The sequence below is a fragment of the Coregonus lavaretus genome, assembly GCF_964263955.1.
Source record: "Coregonus lavaretus genome assembly, chromosome: 30".
NCBI lineage: Eukaryota > Metazoa > Chordata > Actinopteri > Salmoniformes > Salmonidae > Coregonus > Coregonus lavaretus.
The window spans coordinates 16480465-16502026 of NC_140017.1; the positions used below are offsets into that span (position 1 = coordinate 16480465).

General features: G+C 44.9%; 3 protein-coding genes across 3 annotated transcripts; 2 read left to right on the forward strand and 1 right to left on the reverse strand.

Annotated features, from left to right (window-relative positions):
• Positions 1 to 262: 262 nt before the first annotated feature.
• LOC311105761 (uncharacterized protein) lies at positions 263 to 12172 on the reverse strand (the record flags this gene model as incomplete). Its single annotated transcript, XM_084147968.1, has 13 exons — positions 263 to 297; positions 611 to 773; positions 6271 to 6347; positions 6722 to 6836; positions 7317 to 7419; positions 7558 to 7664; positions 8356 to 8463; positions 8601 to 8700; positions 9016 to 9138; positions 9361 to 9419; positions 9851 to 9995; positions 11739 to 11811; positions 12133 to 12172. The coding sequence occupies 13 exons, from the start codon at positions 12170 to 12172 to the stop codon at positions 263 to 265; spliced, it is 1248 nt and encodes a 415-aa protein (XP_084004094.1).
• Positions 12173 to 12649: 477 nt separating this feature from the next.
• Positions 12650 to 17151, forward strand: slc19a3b (solute carrier family 19 member 3b; the record flags this gene model as incomplete). Its single annotated transcript, XM_084147694.1, has 5 exons — positions 12650 to 12799; positions 14531 to 15350; positions 16409 to 16601; positions 16746 to 16887; positions 17059 to 17151. 5 exons carry the CDS (start codon positions 12650 to 12652, stop codon positions 17149 to 17151), a joined length of 1398 nt encoding a protein of 465 aa, XP_084003820.1.
• Positions 17152 to 17669: 518 nt separating this feature from the next.
• On the forward strand, positions 17670 to 21134 carry LOC311105762 (thiamine transporter 1-like; the record flags this gene model as incomplete). Its single annotated transcript, XM_084147969.1, has 5 exons — positions 17670 to 17822; positions 18561 to 19308; positions 19474 to 19666; positions 19757 to 19898; positions 20982 to 21134. The coding sequence occupies exons 1-5, from the start codon at positions 17676 to 17678 to the stop codon at positions 21132 to 21134; spliced, it is 1383 nt and encodes a 460-aa protein (XP_084004095.1). The 5' UTR covers positions 17670 to 17675.
• Between the last annotated feature and the right edge of the window lie 428 nt (positions 21135 to 21562).

The window sequence follows — 21562 nt, forward strand, 5'->3', positions numbered from 1 at the left end:
GGGTGCCATTTGGGACACATCCACAGCGCTAAACTGTCTGTCTAGACAGTGCTAGATAGTAAAATGGCAGTGGGACTAAATTCATTCACCAAAGCTATCCGGTCTACTGAATCTTACTCCACAACAACTAGGAGGTTAGATGTCACATACGTTGGGTCAGTGATAACTTCCAGGAAGGGCATCTTCAAACAGGGCATCTTCTTGTTGGGGGATGGACAGATGGCCTTCCCCTCCTCACACACCCTACTGACCATAGGACGGGTCAGCGCCAGATGCGACAGGTGTTGTCTTTGCTGCCTGCAGCAGAAAGAAGACAGGTGGATGAATAGGAGGCAGAAGCTCACCGCACCCAGCTGTGGTCTGTTCATTTCAACCTTGATAAAGCGTTTGTGAGTGGAGAAAAAATAATACTTGTTTGGCTGTGAAGAGGTTGCTGTGGCGTCTTTGCATTTTAACTAGATATGATTATATAGAGGGCAGGGTTGGGCTCAATTCCATTTAAGGCAATTCAGGAAGTAAACTGAAATTCCAATTCCAATTTTTCTCAATGCCAACTCAATGCTGAATTGAAATGGAATTGACCCCAGCCCTGATAGAGGGTACATATTACCTGTGATGATGGTGTCACCCTCGTAGTTGAAGGCGGAGGAGAAGATCTCGTCCGTGTGTCCCTCCAAGACCTGCAGACAGACGCTAGACTGGACATCCCACAGGCGAGCCGTCTTGTCAGCGCTGGCTGTCAGAACTCTACTGCCCTGAGGGTTAAAACAGATCTGCAAGAGAGAAGAAGGGGATGTGGAAATTTACATAACAGTGTTTGTGTGTTATGAGAGTGAAAAGGAGTGAATGGCTGGATGGAGTGTGCACTGATGAGGAAGTGTGCAAGAGGAGATAGGAACCACCAAATGAGCAGAGCATGGGGAACTTTCAGCACGTCAGCACTATATTCTTAAAAGGCTATTAACTGTAAATGGAGCTCTGTTAAATGGCCAGGCATTTCCTATGGAGGAATGGTTCCAATGGAACAGATAGACGGACTTCAGAGAGATCTACAAGCACACAGTGAGGTGAAGAAATGAATATGGGGCTGGGATGATTAAATGATGCTGGCTCTGCATTGTCTAAAAGTAAAGTGTGTTTTTATTAAAAGCCTCACGCTGCAGGGTGATGAATGTTTAAGGATGAGCAGCCCTCAGACAGGAAATGGAAATAGAACTCTGGGAGAGGGTGACACTGACAGAGCTCAGAGGAGAGCAAGAGAAAAGGAGCACAAAGAGGAGAGAGAGAAGGGGGGAGCAAAGAGGAACGAGGGGGAGTATGGAGGAGAGAGAGAAGGGGGGAGCAAAGAGGAACGAGAGGGAGCATGGAGGAGAGAGAGAAGGGGGGAGCAAAGAGGAACGAGGGGGAGCATGGAGGAGAGAGAGAAGGGGGGAGCAAAGAGGAACGAGGGGGAGCATGAAGGAGAGAGAGAAGGGGGGAGCAAAGATGAACGAGGGGGAGTATGAGGGAGAGAGAGGAGGGAGCAAAGAGGAACGAGGGGGAGCATGAGGGAGAGAGAGGAGGGAGCAAAGAGGAACGAGGGGGAGCATGGAGGAGAGAGAGAAGGGGGGAGCAAAGAGGAACGAGGGGGAGCATGGAGGAGAGAGAGAAGGGGGGAGCAAAGAGGAACGAGGGGGAGTATGGAGGAGAGAGAGAAGGGGGGAGCAAAGATGAACGAGGGGGAGCATGAGGGAGAGAGAGGAGGGAGCAAAGAGGAACGAGGGGGAGCATGAGGGAGAGAGAGGAGGGAGCAAAGAGGAACGAGGGGGAGCATGGAGGAGAGAGAGAAGGGGGAGCAAAGAGGAATGAGGGGGAGCATGGAGGAGAGAGAGAAGGGGGGAGCAAAGAGGAACGAGGGGGAGAATGGAGGAGAGAGAGAGAGGAGTGCACAGAGGTGTAACATTTTTAGAAATGAGGATACGAGGGAAGAGAGTAGTGAAAAGAGAGAGGAAAAAGAGAAGAGAAAGAGAAGGATGATGCAGAAGAAGATGGAGTAACTGAATGGTCATAAGTAGACCCACATGGATTCTGTTGAGATGATTCAACTCCATATCAATGACTATTTTACATTATTTCCTGCATTTTTAATCAACAAAACAATTAATTTATGTTTTTAGCAGTATTTGGTTCTATGACATTCATTCTACAGATATTATTTTCATTTAATGGCCCAGTGCAGTAAGAAACGTATATATATTTCCACACTATGAGGTTGGAATAATACTGTGAAATTGTGAAAAGGATGATAATGCCCTTTTAGTGTAAGAGCTGTTTGAAAAGAGCGGCTGAAATTTCAGCCTGTTTTGGTGGGATGGAGTTTTGGCCTGCCTGGTGACATCACCAGACAGTCAATTAGTTAACAGACCAATAAGAAAGAGAGTTCCAAACCTCTGTCAATAACAGCTAATTTTCAGTTTTCCCCTCCCCACTCAGACCACTTCCCAGTCAGTCCTAGCAAAATTATTGCTTGAGAAATTGCTATTTGCTAAGAATTTTTGATCATTTTAATTGAAAACAATCACAGTAAGGTACTTAATTGTTACCCAGAAATGATTTGATATTGAAATAAAAACGGTTGCATTGGACCTTTAAGAAAAAGTCAGCTTCTGCCTATTCAATCTGGCCCCTCTTAATGAGAGGAAGAAAGCAACAATGAAGAGTGGGGGAGAGGGAGATGGAGGGACGACAGTGGAAATTAGAATGAAAGTAAAAACAGGGACCGACAGAGACAGAAATAGTGGGAGAGAGTGATGAAAAAAGAGATTGACAGAGTGGTTAAGAGGCGGAGGGAGGGGAGAGAGGTGTCCTGTTAGGGGGAGATTAGTGTCATAATCCTGTGAAATCATCCTCATCCAGCCTATTACTGAAGCTGGGCCCTGATGGCTTTCAGTAAACAGACACAAGACAGGCAGTCCAATGAGGCAGCCTGTGGGGGAAATGCGACCCGAGTTTAGCGCACTTAAATGGAACATAATTATCTTTTTATGCACTTTTCTTCCTACGCAAATTCTGACCTTGAATTTAAGCATGAGAATAATATGCTATTCAACCCCTATTCGTTGGGGCTGGAGGTGTCTGCAGATACGCCGTATTCTGACCTTGACTCCCTCATAGTTTCACCATCTTCACACGCTATGAAATTATGAAGAAGGTCGAGCAACCTGTTGTTTTAGATATATTTTACCTACTGATCGTTTGAGCCAAATGTAAAACTAGTCATATAGCAGAAAACTAAAGCATTTCAACATATTGGCAGGTTGCCTAGCGGTTAAGAGCGTTGGGCCAGTAACCGAAAGGTTGATGGTTCAATTCCTCTAGCCGACTAGGTGAAAGATCTGTAGATATATCCTTGAGCAAGGCACTATCACTAATCGTTCCTGTAAGTCGCTCTGGATAAGAGTGTCTACTAAATGTATATTAACTTTTATGAAGTTTATGAAATGCTGGCCTTATAACTTGGAGACCTTATGAGTTCTAGAATGTTTTAATTATATGCCCAGACTTTTCACTGTATTTTTTTAAAACAATTTGTTTCATGTTAAATATTAGCCACTATTGGTAGCCACCGTCAGTTATACCCACATACACTGACTTTAAATGTTAGTTTCCTTACATTTAGCATCATTCCATTACGTCATTCGTTTACCTTAATTTCATCTGTCACGTTAGTATGGTTGTTCCTGAGGATCGCTAGCAATAATGGATCATATTAGGGTACCGGATTACAAGTTGAGCACTAATTTGGTACATGTAAACCTATTTGAATCATTATGCAACGCAGACCATATGTAGCTGTTTAAACATGGAGCACGCTTCACAACGACTGGACTGTTGTCATCACAGTTCCATGATTAGTGAGGATTATTAGGGTAGATTTATAGATTTAAAGATTATTATTCTGGATGAATCAAACAACTGTATTTTTGATACACCAATATATTTTGTGCATAAAGGCTCTCCAAAGCTGTTTTTTTATTATTATTCATAAATACTTTCCTAACCCTTAATAATATACAAGATCAGAGTATTTTTCAATCTACCAATTGTTGCTGAAAAGGAGACGAATATGCACGTATTTACATGGCTTTCTTTCATTGATCCATAATATTCTGAACCATTCTCTCCATATATTCTAGTGAATCTGTCAATACATTTCTAGTAAAAAGGTACAAGGGGATGGATTTAGATAAATGTACTGAAAATCCTATTGAATGAAAACTCCACGAGAAAAACGGTTGGCAAGGAAGTGGGAGGGTTTTCAGCTATTTAATAAAATATTAACCACGCCTGCAAAGCCCATTACGCATCTGCATAAGGTAAGTCTGAATACAAACTATTGAGAAGTGCGTAGGAAAGATGTACATTTCCTATGTCTGAATCGGGCCCCTAGTGGCTGTGGCTCCAAGCGACAAACACGCACACATACACACACAACATGCAGGCACATACATACTAACAAAGACGTACACACACACACGTACACTGGCAGAACTGTCAAATGGCAGAGCCTGATAAGATCACACACACATTTAGGACAGCTGGGTCACCTACAACACAGGCCCAGGTCACATGTGGCTCTATACAGCCGTGGTTAATACAGTTACACAGTGAGCAGGGACAGACTATGTCATGGTGTTTTGTTAATAAAACAACCAAGGTGTGACATTAAAGGGCTCAAGGGGTGACATTACAGGGAACTGAGACAAGATCATATGAAAAGTGCCAATCAAATGAGACTACCAGGGGAAGGGGGAATCACAGTCGCTAGGCAGAAAAACTCGGGGAGTGAGACTTTAACAGGGCTGCTTTGAATCAGAGCATAGGTAGACCAGGAATCAGCCTATACACAGACAAGGAATCAGCCTATAGGTAGACCAGGAATCAGCCTATACACAGACAAGGAATCAGCCTATAGGTAGACCAGGAATCAGCCTATACACAGACAAGGAATCAGCCTATAGGTAGACCAGGAATCAGCCTATACACAGACAAGGAATCAGCCTATAGGTAGACCAGGAATCAGCCTATACACAGACAAGGAATCAGCCTATAGGTAGACCAGGAATAAACCTATAGGTAGACCAGGAATCAGCCTATAGGTAGACCAGGAATAAACCTATAGGTAGACCAGGAATAAACCTATAGGTAGACCAGGAATAAACCTATAGGTAGACCAGGAATAAACCTATAGGTAGACCAGGAATCAGCCTATAGGTAGACCAGGAATCAGCCTATAGGTAGACCAGGAATCAGCCTATAGGTAGACCAGGAATAAACCTATAGGTAGACCAGGAATCAGCCTATAGGTAGACCAGGAATCAGCCTATAGGTAGACCAGGAATAAACCTATAGGTAGACCAGGAATCAGCCTATAGGTAGACCAGGAATCAGCCTATAGGTAGACCAGGAATAAACCTATAGGTAGACCAGGAATCAGCCTATAGGTAGACCAGGAATCAGCCTATAGGTAGACCAGGAATAAACCTATAGGTAGACCAGGAATCAGCCTATAGGTAGACCAGGAATCAGCCTATAGGTAGACCAGGAATAAACCTATAGGTAGACCAGGAATCAGCCTATAGGTAGACCAGGAATCAGCCTATAGGTAGACCAGGAATAAACCTATAGGTAGACCAGGAATCAGCCTATAGGTAGACCAGGAATAAACCTATAGGTAGACCAGGAATCAGCCTATAGGTAGACCAGGAATCAGCCTATAGGTAGACCAGGAATCAGCCTATAGGTAGACCAGGAATCAGCCTATAGGTAGACCAGGAATCAGCCGGTTGGTAGACCAGGAATCAGCCTGTTGGTAGACCAGGAATGAGCCTATAGGTAGACCAGGAATCAGCCTATAGGTAGACCAGGAATCAGCCTGTTGGTAGACCAGGAATCAGCCTGTAGGTAGACCAGGAATCAGCCTGTAGGTAGACCAGGAATCAGCCTGTAGGTCGACCAGGAAGATGAGCCCGGATGTTTCTGGAACACTCGGGCCTGAGGGACACACACCTTCAGTCACGTTTCTCTCTGTCATCGTCAAGACGTGGTTGACCTAAAAACTGTAACAGGAGGTAGAAACATCCCCCCGGCAAGCGGACTGCCGTCCTCATCCCTCCTGTCCAGTCCTGTACCCTTGTGAGTCTGACGGATGCTCCGAGGCAGACAAAAGAGACAGCGAGAGAGGGGCCATTTTGGGTCCTGCCTGAACCATTACCTGTCTCAGTGACTCACCTTGGAGATCTCTCCCTCGTGGCCCTCCAGTCTGGAGATGCACTGGTAGCTGGCGGCGCTGTACACTCTCGCTGTGCCTAAGAGTCAGGGGGAAATATTGATTTCTCAAATAATCCAGTGTTATTGCTTGAGCGAAGATGACGTTGAACCTTAAAATAAAAGGAATTAAATAGAGCTGGCCTGGTTAGTCATACACCATAGTTGCCGGAACTGTGCTCGAAAGGACAATGTGAAAAATAAATATTCAAGCCACCACAGTACGATTTGGGTTGGCATGATAGTGTGAAATAGGGGTACTGGGCTGGGTACAGTACGGATAGTTGTTCAGTGCCTGCGACATTGTTCAATCCAGGAACTTTGTATTGACAATCATGGAAATAGCAGAGAGGTCGAGGTACCCACGTATTTAAATAGAACACCATTAGTATGATAAGTATCTCTGTGGTCGTACCATCAGCCGAGGCGGTGGCTATGAGTTGACCCGTGTAGTCGAAACACACATCCAGCACCTCGTCTTCATGGCCTGCTAGTGTGGACATACACTTCCCACTCGCTGACTCCCACACCTGGGGAAGCATAGACACACACATGTTCCGGTACACACACACATAAGGACACAAACACACAGATGCACACACATAAGCATACACGGGCACACACATGCGCGCACATACACGTTCCCAAACAAACACAGACACAGTCACACACAGTCACACACACAATGTCAAAATGTCAAATGTTAATTAATCTATTTTTAAAAGCCTTTTACAAAAACAACCAGCTTGGTTAGCGCTCTAACGACACAATGGTTGTGTTTTCCCCTCTTCACAATCTCCTCTTTAGGAATGCAGCCACGTGAATAATTCACACAACTACCCAGAGAGCGTGACTCATCTTGGAATAATTAAAGGATTTAATGTTCCTTTTTAAATGATGCAGAGCTTAAAAGAGATAGGAGTCTCTACCAGAGAGAGAGAGAGAGAGAGCGATGATAGGAGAAGTGACATAATGTGAGATGGGATGTGAGAGAGGATGTGAGAGCTCACCCTACAGCTTTTGTCCATGGAGCCGGTGATGATGAGGGAGCAGTCCCAGTTGAACTGAACACTGCTGATCTCCCCTCTGTGTCCCCTCAGTGTGTGGACACGCCTGGTAGAATGATAGGAGGCCGTTAATGGTGGTTAGACTCGGACACAAACACACACACATGGATGGACACGCAAACACACACACACACACACACACACACACACACACACACACACACACAAACACTTGGGCTCTCACCTCCCAGATGGAACATCCCACAGAGAAACAGTGTGGTCAAAGGATCCAGTGACTAGCTGGTCACCCACTGTGTTAAATGACAAGGAGATGATCTCTGCTGAGTGGCCCTGAGAGAGGAAGGAGAGAGAGAGGGAGGAGAGAAAGGAGGGAGGGAGGGAGGGATGGAGAAGAAAGAGAGAGGGAGAAAGAGACAGTGAACAAAAAAAAAAACATGAAAGAGAGGAGAGAATTCGATTCGTTACACTTGCAGAGTTAACAAAAGTACAGTCAAGTAAATGAGCTATTCTTTCTCCTTTGAAAAAGCTCAATTGCATATTTTCATCCAATTCAGTTTGAGGAACACATTTGCCTTTTTGTGCTCAAGTCACAATATTCACCAGCATGACTAATGTCGGAATAATTGAAGAAGGAGGGGTAGAGAGGTGGGCTAGAGAGGAGCACACAGAATCCCCCTTCTGGAGCACACAGCCACCCAGCTTGCCCACGTGAAGAAACAAATGGCTGCCTGTCCTGTAGTTGAGTATGTAGATAGATAGATTACCTTATGAATGTACAGTCACAGCTGCATACACACATATGATGGGAGGATAGAACACACAGTAAGCAGGGTGACTGCTGGACCAACACATCATGAATAATCATATTAAAAAATGAATGGATGAATGCACATAAATGACTGAATTAAGTCATTAAAGAATGGATGTGGACTTGGATGGTTGTGTGTGTGGAGATGAGAGGAAGGGAGAGAAGAGAGAGAAAGAGAGAGAGATGAGAAAAAGAGAGCGAGAGCTAACTCACTGTCAGTGTAGCCACCTCCTCTCCAGTCTGGACGTCCCATAGCTTGGCCGTAGTGTCCATGCTCCCCGTGGCCACCAAGGTACTTTGAGGGTTAAATGCCAAACACACCTGGTCGGCACAGAAAACAGTGTTAGCTGCCACTCACATAGAAAATCTGATTCGAAGCTCACTGCATCCTATTTATACTGAAAGACAAGTCCAATTTCTCAGAAAGTCCTATCTCTAGATTAGAAAGTCCCTCGTACTATTTCCGCAGTGTGTCCTCGGAAGGTGTGGAAACATTTGCCCGTCTCTGCACTCCACAGCCTGCAGGTCTTATCAAAGGACCCAGTGGCAATCTTGTCCCTGGATTAAAGAGGATAAATAAACGGAAGATTTGAGATAGGAAAAATGCTTTATTTTAACCACCAACAACTCTTTCCCTTGGCCTTAAGTGTAAGACAACGGAGGAACATAGGTCCCATAGAGCTTAATGCCTATCCTAAGAGTCTCAGAGTCGGAGTACTGATCTAGGATTAGTTTTGCCTTTTAGATCATAATGAATCAGATTATATGGACGGGGGGTCCCCAGATCCAGATCAGCACTTCTACTTGAGACAATTTATGAATACAGGTCCTGGTGTTTTTAAACCTGGGGTAGAGTGACAGGAAGGTGGTTACCCGTAGGGGTTGTTGAAGGCGATGGCGTACACCACGTTCCTGTGGCCCTCCAGTGTGTGCAGCTCCTCGCCTGACGCTGTGTCCCATATTTTACATGTCCTGTCATAGCTCCCAGTTATGAAACTGCAGAGAGAGAGGGAGAGATAGAGAGACACAGAGAGAGGGAGAGATAGCGAGAGGGGGGAGAGAGAGGGAGAAACAGAGAAAGAGAGAGAGAAAAGGATAAAGAAAGAGAGAGATAAGAGACAGAGTGTAAAAAGAGAGATCTGTTTACCTCTCCTACACCCCAGAAAGACAAACACCTGGGGTTCTCTGCACATCTCCATGCAGTGCAGATAAACTTACCTCGACCCTGATTTATTGAAGGCAACGTTCGTCAGTGGCAGTATGTGTGCCTGCAGCGCCTGCAAGGGAGAAGGGAGGAGGACTTTTTTTATTTATTTTTTTAACTCTGAGGCAGTTTACTTGACTGCATTAATTCAATTTACATCTATACGTTTGACTGTGTAATATCCATACATAATACATCTGGCTTTGATGTGCTAAGGAAGAGTCCTGTTATTCTAGAATTCTTATAGAATTCCCACCCCCTGCTGCCATCTAGGGTTCAAATTAGGAATTACAGTATGGCTGTACTGTTTACACAAGGCACTGGCAGTGTGGTCATGCCTGTTAATGGCCGTCTATGGCTGCATCCCAATTATTCACCCTTTTCCCAAAGTGTGCACTTGGACACAAGAGTGGACGATCAGGAGCCAGACAATGACAGTATCATTAAGAAGAGAGCCTAATGAAAATAAATAGGTAGCTCAGAAAGATGGAAGCTGTATTTGACCTTGAAGAGGTAGAACCTGCGGTTGTCCTGCTGACCCAGTTTCTCCTGCAGTCTGACGATCAAGAGTTTGACTTGGTCGACGCGTGATGCTGTGATTAGTGGCTCCGATTTCCTGATCTCTGATATTAACTCCTCGGTGTCTGTCCTGTATGGATAGAGACGTGTCAGAGTGATGCATCATGGTCGTTGAAAAAAGGGGAATAGACGTCATACTGTATTGCAGGATCAGTGATGAAGTTCTGAAGAACTAGTGGGTGTGTTTTTCTACCTGTATCATCATCATCATCATCCTCATACTACACCAGCACTAGTATAATCAATGGCATCCATACAGAGCAGCCAACTCTCCCGCATTGGCATTGAGACACACGCATTTGACCCTCCTCTTATATCTCCTGCATTGAAAACTACAGCTTTTATTTTTCTAATTAGTCATCGGATTACATTTTCAACTGTGTTCCAAATTGTTTTGAAATCAGAGCATCTGCGCCTACAATTTAACATCACGAGCAGAACCTCTATCATTGCCCTGTCTTGCCACAGCACCGTAAACCGCGTCACATTGAAGCATATGATTGGTATAGTTATGTGAGGGATCAGGGGGATTGGATGCATGTTTTAAAGAAACGCCCCTCAAGACTAGAGTGGAGCTGAATGGAGAAAGTCTCTTCGCTGAGTTTATAAAACTGTAAAAAGAGCAGCACGGTAGCACTGTTTAATGTAAAATGTTGTCAACAAAATTAGGTTACTGTTACTCCCGTCCATGAATCTATTGCAGAATGTAGCCTTTTGACAGCATGTACTAAAGTCGATTTAATCCACACTTGCTTTAGCCCCCTCGTTTGGTGATTTGCTTTTAGGCTGTGACAATGAAAAGAAGGCAGCAGACAGACCTACAGTGTGTTTTAGCAGGGAAGTTTGGTAGGGTGACCTTTTGTAACTATAAAAATAATTTTGTCAAACAGATTGTGAACCCAAAAGTGCATGTTTGATTCTAGAGTGGGAAAATAAATAGAAACATAATTTGGTTAGGGTGTAGGGGCAGATTTATGTCGTCTTGTCTTCAGATTTTATTATCAATTTACTTTATTTTGTCTGATCAGTGGAACAATTCTCATTCTTAACAATTAGCTAAAATATAGGGTAATTACTGTGCTTGTCAGCAAGAACACTACTTATTCCCCAAATGTATTTTATTATTCCACTTCCTCCCAATTCTGCCAGTGTAATCACATATTTGAAATCTGATATGCCTACTTGTGTCTTTGAAAATGAATGATTTTCTTCCAGCCCTATTTTAAAGGGATGGTTCACCCAAATTACAAAATGTTTGTGCCCTTACCTTGAAAATCTATGATTTGGTTACCCACTGCCATCGACCATTAATATTTACATTTCCTGTGCAGAGCATTGGTGTAGTGGTAACACTCCCAGGTACGTGTCCCTGCTACCAACCTTCCCACTGTTTATAGCATTTAATTACTGTCTGAATTAAGTGTCAAACCACCTAAAAAAATATTGGCATACTTTAAATGTCATCCCCCCAAAAATATTAAAGTAACAAAGGAGTCGAATTTTGAGTGTTCATTTAATGTTCAAAGCATCCTCAATACACCTGACCTGTGTTTTTTGTGGGGGGGTTTTCACCCTGGTCATAGGCCTGTCATGTCAAAATACGTAGAATTGCAGGAAATTTGCTTTAAACCAGTACAATTTTCCTGATGGAGGACCGCCAGTCCACCCTCTAGGGGTTGTGCCAGGGGGCAATGAAATTCACATAGCAAATCAACCTCCAAGCGTTCTTAAAAAGTTGGCAGCCCTGTACATATCATGATCACGAAACACAGCATCTCATTCTTAAACATGAATTGTACTATTGTCTACCCACTCTGGAGACAAATCCAACAGATCAATGGATTTAGTCTTCAGAGCTCCTCCTTTCTCATATTCCAGGATGATACCTGTGAACAAAAGGCATCAATTCAATATTCGAAACAAGACCAAGTGTGAGATACAAGTTACTTTAGGCCTACTTGTAACTTCAACTGGCATCAACTTGTGCATCATGCATTAAATTGCTGTAACAGCTAACTGGTCTGGCTAGAACAGAGACCTAGCTCTGCTCTTGGCTACCCTAGCCAGCTAACTCTAGGTCAGAACAGCACTAAAGTTGCAGTGTAGTTGCACAAAACGCTACAAATAATTTGCTAGCTGCTTGTCCAAACATTCCTTAGTATCTTAATTATAAAGCATCTTAGTATCATCAAAAACATGTTTATTACCTGGTGGATAATATCTGAGAAGGAATCGTTTGAGTTTCATTTCGCTTCTACAGCAGAAATCCCTTGTCAACAAAGCGTTGTTATGGCGACAGACTAGTTAGAGCGCGGCCAAGACGCATGCGCAGATGGACTGAAACGCACAACTCAGCCACAACTAACCTGTTCAAAAAAGACAGAACTTGTTCCATAACTGTGCACAAAAAAAATTAATAACATGTACATAAAGTCAACAACAGAGACTTGAAAAACTTGTAAAAATCTGTGTCATGATAACTGAGGCTGACATAAGCTTTCATTTTATCATCAGTGGGACTATTTCCCAAGAGCTCAAAGTCTCCCTCATATAAACTTGCATTTGCAGTTATGCACATGTAGTTCATAGATACAGACTAAATTCATACATTTATTTCCCCGACAAGGATCTACAGCTGCTTACTGCCAACAGACACCATTGGTACACAGGACTCAGACCAAGAGGTCTTGCACATGAGAGGGGCAGAAGGAGTAGGCTACCAGGATGGGTTGCTGGACCAAGCTAAAGTCCACTGGCTGGGTGTTTCCCACAGCCATGCTGTCGCTCTATGGGTTCTTCGCTAACTGCAGACCAGCTGAGCCCTTCCTAACACCATACCTTATTGGACCATACAAGAACATCTCGGAGGAAGTGGTAAAGTAACCAGCAGCAGAGAGCTGTATGCTACACATTATCCATTTTGATGGGATTTGTTAACAAGGCTGTGATAAGAAAGTAAATGATGCACACTATAATGATAGAAGGAAATACACTACATGACCAAAAGTATGTGGACACCTGTTCGTCGAACATTCATTCCAAAATCAGGGCATTAATATGGAGTTGGTCCCCCCTTTGCTGCTACAACAGTCTCCACGCTTCGGGGAAGGCTTTCCACTAGATGTTGGAACATTGCTGCAGGGACTTGCTTCCATATAGCCACAAGAGCATTAGTGAGGTCGGCCACTGATGTTGGGCAATTAGGCCTGGCTCGCAGTCGGCGTTACAATTCATCCCAAAGGTGTTCGATGAGGTTGAGGTCAGGACTCTGTGCAGGCCAGTCAAGTTCTTCGACACCGATCTCGACAACCTATTTCTGTATGGACCTCGCTTTGTGCACGGGGGCATTGTCATGCTGAAACAGGAAAGGGCCTTCCCCAAAAAGTTGGAAGCACAGAATCGTCTAGAATGTCATTGTATTAAATAAAGATTTTTCTTCACTGGAACTAAAGGGTTTAGCCCGAACCATGAATAACAGCCCCAGACCATTGTTCCTCCTCCACCAAACTTTACAGTTGGCACTATGCATTGGGGCAGGTAGCGTTCGCCTGGCATCCTCCAAACCCAGATTTGTCCGTCGGATTGCCAGATGGTGAGGCGTGATTCATCACTCCAGAGAACGCGTTTCCACTGCTCCAGAGTCCAATGGCGGCGAGCTTTACACCACTCCAGCTGACACTTGGCATTGCACATGGTGATCTTAGGCTTGTGTGCGGCTGCTCGGTCATTGAAACCCATTTCATGAAGCTCCCAACGAAACAAGTATTGTGCTGACGTTGCTTCCAGAGGCAGTTTGGAACTCGGTAGTGAGTGTTGCAACCGAGGACAGACGATTTTAACACGCTTCATCACTCTTCGGTCCCATTCTGTGAGCTTGTGTGGCCTACTACTTCGCGGCCGTTTTGCTCCTAGACGTTTCCATTTCACAATAACAGCACTTACAGTTGACCGGGGCAGCTCTAGCAGGGCAGAAATTTGAACACTTGTTGGAAAGGTGGCATCCTATGACGGTGCCACATTAAAAGGCCATCTTCAGTAAGGCCATTCTACAGCCAATATTTGTCTATGGACCAATTGTGGCGCAGTGGTCTAAGGCACTGCATCGCAGTGCTAGCTGTGCCACTAGAGATCCTGGTTCGAATCCAGGCTCTGTCGTAGCCGGCCGCGACCAGGAGACCCATGGGGCGGTGCACAATTGGTCCAGGGTTGGGGAGGGAATGGCCGGCAGGGATGTAGCTCAGTTGGTAGAGCATGGCATTTGCAACGCCAGGGTTGTGGGTTCGATTCCAGTATAAAAAATAAAAATGTATGCACTCACTAACTGTAAGTCGCTCTGGATAAGAGTGTCTGCTAAAATGGAGATTGCATGGCTGTGTGCTCGATTTTATACACCTGTCAGCAACGGGTGTGGCTGAAATAGCAGAATCCAGTCATTTGAAGGGGTGTCCACATACTTTTGTATATATAGTGTATATGCTACTGTATACAGTGGGCTATGTTATTTTTTTGCTTCATACAGAGGATCGGTAGGACTATTCAGTATCCCTGTGGATATTGACTAGATCTAACGATAAATGAATCACTCCTCTCCCTGTGCCTCCTCAGGTGACCAACTACCTGTTCCCCATCTGGACGTACTCCTATCTGGCCGTCCTCTTCCCCGTCTTCCTGCTGACAGACTTCCTGAGGTACAAGCCGGTGATCGTGGTCCAGGGCCTCTTCCTGGTCACCAACTATGTCCTGCTATGCTTTGCCCCCGGCCTGACCGCCATGACCTTCCTGCAGTTCAACTATGCCGTGGTGACCTCCACGGAGGTGGCCTACTTCTCCTACATCTACAGCGTGATCCCTCCAGAGAGGTACCAGCGGGCCACCGGCTACCTCCGCAGTGCCATGCTGACAGGTTCCACCCTAGGGGCCACTCTAGGCCAGTTGCTGGTCTCCCTGGCAGGGCTGGACTACTTCTACCTCAACGCCATCTCCCTGGGGATCCTCAGTGTTGCGTTCCTCATCTCCATCTGGCTACCCATGCCCCAGCAGGGGATGTTCTTCAGGGGGGAGAAGGCTGTCCTGGACCTGAGCGCCAAGGGCCAGGTGGGGGAGGAGGCGAGTGCAGTGGAGGAGGCACAGGAGGCAGAGGAGGCCATGGAGGATGGTGCTGGGTCGGATAAGACCCAGGGTGACGGGGGTAGTACTGGCTGGTGCAGCCTGCATAATGTGGTCTATGCTGGCAGGCTGCTCTGGAGCAGCTTCAGAGAGTCCTACTCCTCTAGGAAGCTGGTCTACTGGTCTCTGTGGTGGGCTCTAGCCACGGCCGGCTACGGCCAGGTGTTCAACTACATCCAGCTGATGTGGGACCACATAGAGCCATCCAGCACCTCCTCTGTCTACAATGGAGGGGTCGAGGCCATCTGTGCAGTTGTAGGTAAGACAGTCTCAGGACTGTGTGTGTGTGTGTGTGTGTTCAGTGGAGTAGCTGTGCTTTGGGGTTTACCGGTTGGTGAATTTTACATTGCTAATAATTTTTTTTATTACTGAATAAAAATAGACTAGTAAAATTCAAAAATGTCCAGGACACAGCTGAATGTTAGTCTCACAATCTGATTTATATGTGGTCCATGATTAAATGGGTAATGTGTTTTGATTGGCTTAAGGCAAAGTAGTTCCATGGTCATCTTCGCTTTGGTCCAAGTTGGGCTCTGCACACAGAGAAGAGTAATTGCTTTAATTAAGGTGATAGCTTGGTTAACGATTTCTCTGATTATTGCTGATAGCTTGGGTTTGAGAGATAGTGACTTATCGTAACAAGTCAATCTGACTCTGGGGAAGTAGATAAAGGGCCTCATTGCCAAAATCCTGAAGTATCCCTTTAATTAAATCAAAGCCCTGTCCTTGATCCTATGTGTTCAGGGATAGAGACGTTATACTGTCCTGATAAATGATGGTAGAAACACTTCTGCCCCTAGGAATACGATCAGGGTTCTGTTCGAATTCTTCAAATTTCGCATCCGTCCTTGCTTGGGGTAACCACTGATCTGATATGACTGGATCTTCAACATCTTGAAGAACGATCTGGCCTTAATGGCCATGTACTCTTATAATCTCCACTCGACACAGCCAGAAGATGAGTGGCCACCCCTCAGAGCCTGGTTCCTCTCTAGGTTTCTTCTTAGGTTCCTGCCTTTCTAGGGAGTTTTTCCTAGCCACCGTGCTTCTACATCTGCCTTGCTTGCTCTTTGGGGTTTTAGGCTGGGTTTCTATATAAGCACTTTGTGACAATTGCTGATGTAAAAAGGGCTTTATAAATGCATTTGATTGATTGATTGATTGATGAAAGCCATGTATTGAATCATATGCTTTAACCCAGCAATTGCTTCAATGAAGGGAGGATGCAGTTTACAAGTATTTAAACAGTTTACAAGTATTTACTCAGGATCTAAAAAGGAAATAATTCACTGTTGTTGTCCCATCCCTGTCCTATAGGTGCAGCGGCAGCCTTCTGTGTGGGTCATGTGAAGGTGACCTGGGATGTCTGGGGGGAGCTGTCACTGGGGGTGTTCTCTGCGGTGGGGGCAGGGGCCGTGTTTTTGATTGGGCTCAACAGCAACATTTGGGCAAGCTATGCTGGCTACGTCATCTTCAAGGCCTCCTACATACTGCTGATCACCATCACTACGTAAGTGCTGAATACTCTCTAGGCCATACTTCAATGAGCTCTGATATATTTATTTAATATACCTTCCATGCATCCCATAGACATTCATCAGAACCGCATAATGAAAATATTCAGTACAAAGTGTTATTTGTTTTGTCCTTACAGATTCCAGATTGCATCCAACCTCTCCATGGCGTGCTATGCTCTAACGTTCGGAGTCAACACTTTTGTCGCCCTCTTGCTGCAGACCATTCTCACAGCCATCGTTGTTGATGAAACTGCACTGGGGCTAGACATTGTCACACAGGTATGGTTGCACAATCCAGAGCTAGAAAGGCCAAATACCCATTCCTTTAACTGATCACTGCACAAGTTACCAAAAGTGAAGAGAGAGTGACATGTGGTGGATAATTATTACTACATTATTACTGTTCTTGACCCCTCTATTCAAACCAACGTTTAATTTCCCTTTCTCCAGTTCATCATCTATGGCAGCTACTATGCAGCAATATCTGTGCTTTTCCTGATCCGAGGGATGTACACAGCCTGTGCACACCACTGCAGGCCTTAGCAGGCAATGGACCAGGACCAGGAGCAGAAAGAAGATCCCAAAGTGGAGATGCCCTCCTCAGACCGGTTCTGTTCTGACCACAGACAATAGACTATCAGAGACTGAGGGGGGCAAGGAGTCTTCAAGGGTTCACCCTAAAATTGAATTTCATGGTATTACATGTATTTATAATCAAAATAAAACAAATGTTGTGTAAGCATTGTTTTGTCCAACTTCTCTTTAAGTCATCCAAAAGATAAGGTGTGTTCAATTGATAGGCATGGCCATGTTAAATATGCATTGTCTATCTAGCGTTTTAGTTATTGCATACATTTATTGAGCAGGTTATTGATTGACAGACTGAGCTCACTGATTTCACAAACAAACCGAGGTGACTTCCGTATGGGGACTAGACAGGATTACGAGTAGTGTGAGAGAGAGCAGACTAACCTGAGCAGGTAAAGCGATAAACGTGCTTTTCGTATAAAGTATAAAAACTTGTGTAGGTGATAGTACTGGCTATCGCTGTTTGTGGATCTGTAAGTATGGAGGCTGTGAAGCGGTGGAGGGCAGGATGGGGCTATCCCACCACTCTGCTGTGCGTCTATGGGTTCTTCAGTACTGTGAAACCTCTCGTACCCTTCATCTACCCTTACCTGACTGGCCCAGACAAAAACCTGACGATGGAACAGGTACAGTAGACTACAGGACAAACATTTCAATGCATTGTCTTCATACTCTTATATTCTCCTAAGAGGAGTGTATCGATTTCTTGAATTTTGTATCCGTGCCTTTTCAACTTTATCAGTAATGAAACCATGTATATGACCAATTTATTACCTACCAGATTGATAAAGAAAAGGAAAAGCAAGGGAGAAAATGCTCTTGAAACCAGGGGTGTATCCAGTGAAGGGAAATGTTCAGAACAAAACAATGTAATAAACAGAGTGGACACGATTCTTGATTCTATGACAATCATTTCTGTTCTACACAATACTGTAGGGAATCAGGGGGTAGTCCCAACCCAGGCTTTAACCTTAAACCCAGGACCTTACGACTGTCAACCCAACACTTTATTTGTTATCCCAAGAGATCCAAACCTCTTGATGAGGTTGCTAGGTGTTGCATTGTGCTCGCTACACTACCCACTTCATGCTGTAAATTCCTCGCACTTGCCCCCATGTTTTTGATGGCCGCAACTGATGTAGTGAGGTCAGGAAGTAGTCCGGACCACGGTTTGAACTTGTGACCTTGCAGCTGTCAACCCAACACCTTAGCCTTTACGGCAAGAGATCTGAACCTCTTGATGAGGTCGCTGCGTTGCTCGCTAGGTGTTGGGTTAAGGTCGCTACAATCAATACATTATCTATCTGAATGTTCTGCAATGTTGCAACCTCCCAAACAGACAGCAGTGTTGCACTCTAACGCAGGTGACCAACGAGATCTACCCTGTGTGGACATACTCCTACCTGGCTGCGATGGTGCCAGTCTTTCTGCTCACCGATTGGCTGCGCTACAAGCCCGTCATGGTGTTTCAGTGCATCAACCTCTTCATAACCTGGGCGATGATGCTATTGGTGCAGGAGGTGGCAGCCTTTAAGGCGATGCAGTTCTTCTACGGCGTGAAGTCGGCCTGTGAGGTGGCCTACTTCTCATACATCTATAGCATAGTGGACCTGAAATACTACCGCAAGGCTACATCCTACTGCCGTAGTGTACAGCTGCTAGGCTACACGGTGGGCTCTGTGCTGGGACAGCTGCTGGTCAGTTTCAACCTCATGTCCTACAACAACATCCTGGTACTTTCCCTGGTGTTGATCTCCATTGCCCTGGTGACTTCCCTCTTCCTGCCCATGCCACAGAGAAGCATGTTCTTCCATCTGAGTCAAAGTGAACCACCACAGACCCCAGAAGGAGGGGACAGGTGTGCAGGTAATGTGTCCACTGAGGGGCCAGTGAGGGCTAGGGGCTGTAGCCAGGTATTCCTGCTGCTGTGGAGAGACTTTCTCCAGTGCTACTCCACCAGGGCACTGCTGTACTGGTCAGTGTGGTGGGTACTGGCCACCTGCGGCTACAACCTGGCAATTACCTATGTACAGGTGTTGTGGAAGCACATACAGCCATCCCAGAAAGTCACAGTCTACAACGGAGGGGTGGAAGCTGTGTCCAACCTGTTCGGTGAGTAGTGAAGCACCAACTATTGGAATACACATGACCATTGGGTATTTGTAGATGTTTGTCTGGCATTAATAATCAATCATCATCAACAGTCAATCTGCAGTCATACTACTAACATGTATTTACTTCATGGTAAGTTTATCACATCATGTGTGTGACTTACAGGTGCAGCGACAGCCTATGGCATTGGTTTCATCCAGGTGGACTGGGCCCAGTGGGGAGAGTTGTTCCTGGGCTCCTTCTCTGGCCTGGGTGCTGCAGCCCTGTTCATCATGACCTTCACTGACAACATCTGGGTCTGCTATGCCGGCTATGTTGCCTTTAAGGGCCTCTACATGCTGCTTATCACATTTGCCATGTGAGTTTGTGAATTACTGCCATTAGAAAAATGTAGGTGCCAAACTTGAATGATTATTTAGCAAGAACAAACGTGATCATTTCCTCCCAGGTTCCAAATTGCTACTGACCTCTCTATGGAGAGATATGCACTGATCTTTGGAGCAAACAACTTTGGGTCTTTGATCCTTCAGACTATCATCACTTCCATTGTGGTGGATGGCAGGGGGCTTGGCTTGGGCATCATCCCACAGGTGAGTTAAAGGTTCAAGTGTCAAAAACCCTACAAACCATTAGATCACAACCCTTCCATGACAACCCCCAGCGGTGCAATTTCATCCAACAATGTCATTATCCATTATTGATTTTTATTTATTTCATGTAATGGACATACACAAAATAGCCCTAATTGGTGAAGTGAAATGAAAAAAATAACTTGTTTCTAAAAAGTCTAAAAAATAAATAACGGAAAAGTGGTGTGTGCATATGTATTCACCCCCTTTACTATGAACTCCCTAAATAAGATCTGTAGGGAGCCGATTACCATTAGAAGTCACATAATTAGTTAAATAAAGTCCACCTGTGTGCAATCTAAGTGTCACATGATCTGTCACATGATCTCAGTATATATACACATCTGTTCTGAAAGGCCCCAGAGTCTGCAACACCATTAAGCAAGGGGCACCACAAAGACCAAGGAGCTCTCCAAACAGGTCAGGGACAAAGTTGTGGAGAAGTACAGATCAGGGTTGGGTTATAAAATAATATCAGAAACTTTGAACATCCCACGGAGCACCATTAAATCCATTATTGAAAAATGGAAAGAATATGGCACCACAACAAACCTGCCAAGAGAGGGCCGCCCACCAAAACTCACAGACCAGGCAAGGAGGGCATCAATCAGTGAGGCAACAAAGAGACCAAAGATAACCCTGAAGGAGCTGCAAAGCTCCACAGCGGAGATTGGAGTATCTGTCCATAGGACCACTTTAAGAAAAAAGCCATTCCTTAAAGAAAAAATAAATAGTTATAAAATATATATTTTGCATCTTCAAAGTGGTAGGCATGTTGTGTAAATCAAATGATACAAACCCCCCAAAAAATCAATTTTAATTCCAGGTTGTAAGGCAACAAAATAGGAAAAATGCCAAGGGGGGTGAATACTTTTGCAAGCCACTGTACCTGGACTTTTGCCTTGGATGTTATGAACTGTCCTAGGTGTTTGTCCAAAAAAACAGCGTTAAATATCTGGCTCATTCAAAACATTGTTTTATTATTTTTTATCTCAACTGTGTAACTGAAAAATAAGCTTAATGCTTTTCCACTCTTTCTTGCAGTTCATCATTTATGGAAGCTACTTCTCAGCCATCGCTGTCATTTTTTTCCTGAGGGGTGTGTACACGATTATGAGAGTGCGGCAAAGCCACAGAGACTCCACCACTGCAGAGGAGCCTCCAAGTCCAACCCTGTGTTCACCACTGCAAGGTTGAACATGCAGTGGACCAAAAAGAAGAACCCAAAGTAAAAGTGTTTTCATCTGACCGGTTCTGACCACAGACATTAATCTGTCCAAAACTGAGGGGGGCAAGGTGTCTCACCAAACTTTTACTTTAAAAGCTAATGTCATGGTGCTCTGTGTACTTGTATTTATAATTAAAATAAAATTCATGTTCCTCGGTGTACAAATCACTGACAATCTGAAATGGTCCACCCACACAGACAGTGTGGTGAAGAAGGCGCAACAGTGCCTTTTCAACCTCAGGAGGTTGAAGAAATTTGGCTTGGCACCTAAGACCTTCATAAACTTCTACAGATGCACCATTGAGAACATCCTGTCGGGCTGTATGCCCGCCTGGTACGGCAACTGCACCGTCCGCAACCGCAGGGCTCTCCAGAGGATGGTGCAGTCTGCCAAACG